Source organism: Diadema antillarum, unplaced genomic scaffold, assembly GCF_040938485.1.
Source record: "Diadema antillarum isolate AM-2024a unplaced genomic scaffold, OU_Dant_1.0 seq00001098_RagTag, whole genome shotgun sequence".
Classification (NCBI taxonomy): domain Eukaryota; kingdom Metazoa; phylum Echinodermata; class Echinoidea; order Diadematoida; family Diadematidae; genus Diadema; species Diadema antillarum.
In genome coordinates, this window is record NW_027271915.1 from 503,255 (window position 1) to 511,032 (window position 7,778).

General features: G+C 36.3%; 1 protein-coding gene across 1 annotated transcript; it reads left to right on the plus strand.

Moving 5' to 3' along the window:
* The first annotated feature begins 2,027 nt into the window (after window positions 1–2,027).
* On the plus strand, window positions 2,028–6,740 carry LOC139743590 (uncharacterized). Its single transcript, XM_071654065.1, has 5 exons — window positions 2,028–2,153; window positions 2,592–2,822; window positions 3,874–4,020; window positions 4,724–4,834; window positions 6,495–6,740. Exons 1-5 carry the CDS (start codon window positions 2,133–2,135, stop codon window positions 6,738–6,740), a joined length of 756 nt encoding a protein of 251 aa, XP_071510166.1. The 5' UTR covers window positions 2,028–2,132.
* The last annotated feature ends 1,038 nt before the right edge of the window (window positions 6,741–7,778 follow it).

Here is a 7,778-nt window from a genome sequence, read left to right on the forward strand (position 1 = left end):
CATCTGCGAACGGTTCTAAAAATCATTGGATTTTACCAAACTTGCAGGGTGTGATTGTGTAATGAAGTACGAAAAAAAAAGCGAAATGGCGGAGAGAAAAGAAAATATTGTTGTTTTTCTTTATTTCATCACCTTAAACATGTAAAGTGCAATTCCACACCTTGCTCAAATTGATTTTGATATAAGGAGCAAAATATATAGGCCCAAATATATCTAAGGAGTTATGGAATTCTAAAGTTTCTATGTTTTCATGAATCCTGATTAAAAATCTATCGGCAGACATGGTAGAAGTGATGATGTCACCACCGCAGAAGTCTGTGGTTGAACTGTACAGAAATCTCCCCCATTTTTACCTCCGCCAATGAAGTAATGTTTTTGCCGGCTTTGGTTAACTTTGTGGTATGTGTACGTATATATGTATCTGCCTATCTATTTGCAAAGTAACTCAAAAAAAGTTACGAACGGATTTGTTTGAAACATTCAGGAAAAGTTGATAATGACACAAGGAACAGATTCACTTAATAGATTTTGGTAGTGATCCGGATAACCGTCTGGATCCCGGATACAGTACTTTTTTCATTTTTTGGAGGATTATCAAAGGCAAACAGGGCAGCAAACGCGGGAGTTCAAGCTGATAATAATAATAATAATAATAATAATAATAATAATGATAACAATACTAATGATAATAATGATAATGATGATAATTCTTTAATAATGATAATGATAATAATAATAATAATAATAATAATAATAATAATAATAATAACAATAATAATAATAATAATATCTTGTTATCCAGAAATGTTGACACCGTAATACCTGACGCTCCTGCCATTATGATAGGGCCTACCCAAGCATTGCAACGTACCCTACCCATGCACCTGGGCCGAAAGGGACATGGTAGGTAAACAAATCTTGTCCAAGGACGTAAATACTGGACTGGATTCGAACTCGGCCCTCCAATTGAAAGTCAAGAGTCTTATCCACTATACCACAGCTCCCCAAGAGGTTGTGGTAGCTCAATGTTCCACAACGGAATTTAATTTAAATGATATGTGTAAAAACAAGTAAAAACTTGGAGAGATGTGAAGGCACGACTTCATCATTCTCTCTTTTTTGAGCGTATCTAAATAAGAACATACTTAAGAAATGTTTCAAATTTCCGTATTCTTATTCATGTCTTGTTTTGATGAAATCTATAACATCATACTGATCTGATTTTATACTTTTATTGCAATCAATCTGAATATGAGGCATAATTGCACTTGAATTCATATTTGGGCGTGCTCAGATAGATCGACGTAATCAAATTTCGAAAAGCGAAATAATAATATGTGCATTTTTTTCTACAGATTTAGTTAATATTTCCTTTACATCACACTAATATTTACTTGAAACAAAAACGTCTATTCATTAAAGGATAAGGTAACGCGTAACACTAATAAATCATTGCAAGATAATTGTTTGGTATGGAAGAGTGTAAACAAAGTTGGGTAACAATATGATACTGTGAAGATAATGTATTTTGAAAACACTTGAAAGTGTAAATGAGAAGACCACGCGTGTCATAGAATTTTTCAGTTAACTCAAATAATAATGTAGTGTAAATGAGAAGACCATGCGTGTCATAGAATTTTTCAGTTAACTCAAATGATAATAATAAAAAAAAAATCTCTGATAAAGGAGGAACGAAAGGAGAGGGAGAAAAGCAAACAAACCCCGGACAAAAAAAAAAAACAACCCCACAAACGATGATGAAATTTCAAGGAAGTAAGGTAAAAGGGGAGGCGCATTTGAGTTGTTCTTTCCTTTGTAGCCCCCCGTGAACATAACAAATAAAAACAAAACAAAACAAAAGTGCGTAAGTACAAATTGAACGAAAGCCAGATTTAGATGAGCGCTCCATTGATTTGGTTTCAACCAATCAGAGCACGAGGATTTTGAGTGAAGGTGGATCATCGAGATCATGCAAAACCACGCCCAATCGTTTTGTTATAAATCTTGTGAACTTGCAGTGTCGTTTCATCAGTCAGCTGGACGGTAAGCAGAATTACAACCAACTCCTTCAACTGTCAACCTTGCAACTTCTTCCACTGACAGCCTTTCATCAACTTAACGACTAATTCACCATGGAGAAATCAGGATCACAGGTAAGCTCTCTTGACTGACTTGTAACATCATAGAAATAATTCTACAGGATTATTCTCATCATTCTTATCATATTAGGCATTGAATTTACTTAACTTGTGTGTCCTAATTGGATCCAAAATTATTTGTCAAGTTATTACACAAACTTTTTCGTATGAACTCAGTGCAGTGCGGCCTCATTACGATCTTGCAAAGAATTTACCACACTCCCCCAATACAATCACCAACAATAGACATTGTTCCTCGCAACTGTTAAATGAAGACAAAATGAAGTGACAGATATACCGCTGCATCAATAACAGTAACAGATTACGACAAGATCGACAATGCTCTTGTAAATTCATCTCAGATCTTTTGGCTTTCAGTGCGCGTTAGTTCACTCCTGTTCACCAATTTTCACACCCCAACACCCAATGCCCTCTTTTTTTGCCTACCTTTAGTACGACAGCTCTTCGGCTCTGCCAGCGTACGCCAGGATGGAGGCAGATACGGCGCCACCAAAAGCCTCGCGTTTCGCCTCGTGGAGGATCCCCTGTACCGCTGTACTCATCACAGTTCTACTTGTAGCCGGTGCCATCACAATCACTGCAGTGGTCCACAAGGGGAGTCCTAATTGTCCGCAACCAACTAACTATGGTCGCCCGCACGATCAGATCCTTGATCATGATGCAGTGAGTACATCGTTTGCATACATAGATACTATAATGATTATATGTATATAGAATCATATGTCAAGTATATCGTCATTCTCTTTAATTCTCTGCTTCTATATGCGTACTGGCTATATGATGACAGCCTTTCTATTAATATAGCAACTTTACTGCTCTGCTGAGGATAAAATACGACTGATTACATGATAATTTAATCATTCACGTCACTCATGTCTTTGTGTTATTATGTTTAATAAGGGCTTCTTTTTAAGTTTTGCACGTGGTTTACTCGGTGGAGTGGTTTACTCGCTGAATAGACATATTCAGATGGACAGATAGATAGATAGATAGAAAAAACGATTGATAATCAGCTCATTTACGAGAAATTACAAATACTTTCAAGAAGAGATATTTTTGGCGCTTGAGCCTGTAATAGTGTCATTTTTATTGAATTACATTTTCAAGAATGTCGTAACATCCAATTAGCTTTTCAATTATCACGCATATCATTTTACTCCTTCTTTAAGGCCTTCATAGATTAAAGAATTCTCATTTGAAAATTATCATATTAATGGATCGCATGAAAATTAAAAATATTAATTACGATATTACAAGCGAGGTTTGACGGAGAGTTAAAAGCTAAAAAAATAGACATAAGTTATGCAAGACTGTAATGATTATGCTTTCTCTCGTTTAAAAAGAATATCTGGCATGAAATTAACCCTAAAATTAATTTATAAACTATATTCTTATCTTATAGCTCCATTTGTTTATTTCCATGTTGACGTGACTAATAGGATTGTAATAGAAAACTTGTTAAAGATCTTTCTATAGATTTCTACTACACGTTTAATTCGTGCTTCTGAGTCTTCTATACATGGAGCACGTACTGCATCTGCTCCTGCGTTTCACATTAGACTGCCTTTGAAAAGTGTCAACATAATGTTTGCTGAACCTGCCAATATCATGATCAAACATGAGTCGCCACACCATAATATAGTTTGTATAACCGACTAGCTCATACAAATTGCCATAGAGTCAAGGACGTGTTAACTGATCACGTGATTTGCAGGCTAGGAACCTAGAGCTGAGGGGAGGAAACGGAATGACTGCCTCAGAAACCATGAGCTACAACAGCGCCCTCAACACTGTTCTCATCAACGCTCCTGGTAATTTCAGCGGCAGCTCGCCAGCCACGATCGCCATCGACTTCGATCGGGTGAGTTTGATTTCGTGCTGCTTCCTTTTTGTTCTCAAATGATTTTTTTTTTCCATGACATACTGTGATTACATGACATGCAGGAAATGTGCGATACGATAAGTTGAAAATATCCACTTTGTAAGATTGTGTGTCTGCACTGACGCTCGTAACATAATTGTATCATCGTATCATTATCATAAGTGCATGAAAGGGATGAATACTACAGTGAGCCCCCATCCAGAAAAACAATGATTTAGAACAAAAATTCCATGAGAAAGAATATGTGATTTTTGTTGTTGTTTGTGTGTAGGTAAATGTGTGTGTGTGTGGGGGGGGGGGGGGGGGGGCTGCGGGCAGGGGTCAAAGTTCCATATAACCCCTCCTCCCCTCCCCTTCGCTTATACGAGAAGAATCTTGGGAAGTTCTCTTAAATATATATATCCAATATGTAATAATAAGTTGTTGCAAACCTTGTAATCGAGGTTTGATAGCCAAAATGATTGATCATAAATGGCTGTGAATAAAGATTATAAATCTGTGTGAGTGAAACACTTTCATGACGATATCAAACGAAATAAAGTATAGTTCAGTGTGGTTAATATGTCTGATACACTCCATGGATACACTTCAATCGCCTTTCTTTCTGTCGTATTCTACATGCTACTCAGTTCTCGTATCCTCTTTCATCTAGTATTGTTTTAATATAATATTCTTTCCGCAGAATGTGGTGTTCATCAATGTTCACGATCAGAACTCCTGCGTGGGTTTCGCCCTGGGAGATGAAATGGCGGAGGACACGAAAAACCTCATTAGGAACAATGATCACAATCAGGTATGCAAATTCGTGCAGTTGTGTGTGTGTAGGTGTGTGTGTGTAAACCCATTGGAGAGCCTCTAGGGCATAATTCACGTGATTACGGGAAATGCCGGTGGTTGTCGTGGGAGGTGTTCTTGTCCCTCAAACTGTCTCTGCGTCTACTGTCATTGTTTATAACAATTAAGAACTAATTAGCATCAACTTCAGATCAGTTGAAAAAGGAAATCTTATAGGACCTTTTATGTTTGATCTATAGGATAATCTGAAATATATATTTTCATGTGTATTTTTGTGTGCTTGGCAACGCACCCTTACTCATTGCACATGGGGATTTGAAATGTTAAAACAGATTGAAATTTTTTATTTGAAATTTTGTAAAGGTCTTCTTGGTGTTCATAGGAAGACCCCTAACTGTATAGTTCATGGTGAATTGGGGAGATATAAATTAGAGTATATTGTTGCAAAATTGAAAATTTGTATTTGAAATTTTGTAAAGGTCTTCTTGGTGTTCATAGGAAGACCCCTAACTGTATAGTTTATGGCGAATTGGGGAGATATAAATTAGAGTATATTGTTGCAAGTCGTATGCTTATGTTTTGGTATAGGATAGTTCATGGAAAGCAAGGTAAACTGGCTAGCATAATGTATTCGTTTTATTTTTCTCTTTTTGAAAGTTGTACTTACATCCTGCCATGGCTTGGGAAGATTAAAAGTATTTTTGATAGTTTAGGATTTTCATACATTTGGGATAACCAAGCACAAGATATGGAGTTTTCTGTGTTTAAGAAAACTGTGTCGCAGAGGTTGAATGATACACGCCAACAAGTTTGGCATAACGAAATAAATGTGAATTCTCAATGTATTGTGTATCGAATATATAAGCAAAAGCTAGTGTTTGAAGATTATAATGGTGCACCTTAATCCATGTGATAGGATTTTTTTTTGTGTGTATAGATTTCGATGTTTAAATGATAAGCTTCCTATAGTGACTGGAAGGTATGCAAATATTCCTCGAGAGGATCGAATATGTGAATGTTGCTCCCTGAATCAGATCGGGGATGAATTTCATTATTTGTTTCAGTGTCCAATATTTGAAAATGATCGTAAACAAGCCATGAAGATTTTTTTTTTTTTTTTAACGACCTAATGTATATGAAATGGATCTTTTATTTAACCACTCTACGCAAACAGTGATGTTGAAATTAGTAAAGTTTTGTAAGGTAATTGTAGATTATTTTGATAAACTTTGAAAAGATTTGCTTGTGTGTGATTATGAGTACTTATACATTAACCCTGTTAGAGGGTGATGATTTTTTAGCTTACATGAATTGCAGGCACAGTGCCTGTTATAGAAAGTAGATAGTCTGATGTATTCGTATATTCATCTCTATTCCATGTACATGTATATATCTTCATTGCATGTTTAGTCTGTCATGTAGATTGTTATTCTTGCCAATTTGTATCTTACATGTATTTATTTTTACTCACATACCCCAGAAGGGTGATTGAGTTAATAAACTACTACTACTACTACTACTACTACTACTACTACTACATGTTGTGTGCTTCTAATTTTTTTTCCGCATATTTTTTTTATATATGAATTGATTTCCCAGGAAAGTTTGAATTTTTCCTTAATTGCGTTGACCACTCTGTTTTTTTTTTTTTTTTTCAGGTCATCGACTTGGTGTCGGACAAGGCAGGAACCGGAAACTACCGAGTTGCTGGAACGATCCCGGATGGTTACCTCCAGACCGCCAATGGACCTGTCATCCGCGGGATGTGCAGCGGTCGATCCTCTCTGTGGCTGGAGGTGGAAACGGATGAAGAGATGTCCGGGAGGCAGGAGAGAGGAAGATTCTGTGCTTACGTTTGCGCGTATGTGAATGGTTTCAGAGTGTGCTACCGGAGGTGCTGGTAGAGGTATAGCACCTTCAGTTGAGACATTTCTCTTCGATAGAAATCCCTATTCTAAGAAATACACAGGTATTGCTCATTATTCTTAATCTAAGCCAAACGATAGATAATTATAATCATTTCCCCTTTTTTATATCGAAAAAGGAAAATTAACGTAGATTTGTTTGTAGGAAAGTCTCGTTGAAATCAAAGGCTTGAAGCGTTCTTCAAGTGAAGTGCATTTCGTAAGTTCCTGAGATAAATACTAAAAGTATACAGCCAAATAACATTTCAAGATTGGTCAGTGGCTTGTGTGACAGAATCATTTTATTTCAAGAAGTATTCAAAAACACGATTTACCGAAACTGTACAACATTTCAACTGAATTCTTTACTACTAGTAAATAATCCAACGCAAAGTAGGCTATAGTTAGTGCCAATGAGCTGAGCTCGTTATATTCCTGTTTTCGTGCTGAAATTAACCAGAACATGGGGTAATTTGTGACACTGATTATACCTCCCCTCCCTACCCCTTTAAAAAAATGAGATTGAAGAGTCTCGAATAAATGTGCAATGACTAGTATCTAAAGTGCCGCAATGTTATGTTGCATGTTGGTATGTTATGTTGCATGTTGGTATGTTATCCGTCATACTTATCCGTGATAACTGCACATGAAGGGCATTGCCGGTATTTGAGAACAAACCCGTTTATCTTAACTATATACACATTTATTGGTATTAGATAGATTATAAATGAAACCATATACGGAAAATAGGCCTCTTAATAATTTTCACCAATTTATGATTTGAAACGTTTATACATGCATAAAGCCTTTTTCCCTCTCTACCCTACTATATAGCTTCCACAGGGTTTTAGTAAAAAATAAATAAATAAATATAGAAACATATACGCATATACACTTCCTTATCAACATTCGGTTGTCTAAGATTCTTTCCCTCCATTCTGCTTGGCTAAATGATATGTATACGTAGATGGGTTTCCTGGGCTGCCACGTGTTCAAGCATCCGCTTGTAGTGGCAGTCCTTCTTCTGCATGATTTCTT

What these genes read in the sequence shown, in the direction of transcription:
- LOC139743590 (XM_071654065.1), top strand. Translation starts at nt 2,133, where the DNA reads ATGGAGAAATCAGGATCACAG. An exon ending in AGATCCTTGATCATGATGCA is followed by an intron (nt 2,823 to 3,873) that starts GTGAGTACATCG and finishes CGTGATTTGCAG; the next exon opens with GCTAGGAACCTAGAGCTGAG. An exon ending in TCGCCATCGACTTCGATCGG is followed by an intron (nt 4,021 to 4,723) that starts GTGAGTTTGATT and finishes TTCTTTCCGCAG; the next exon opens with AATGTGGTGTTCATCAATGT.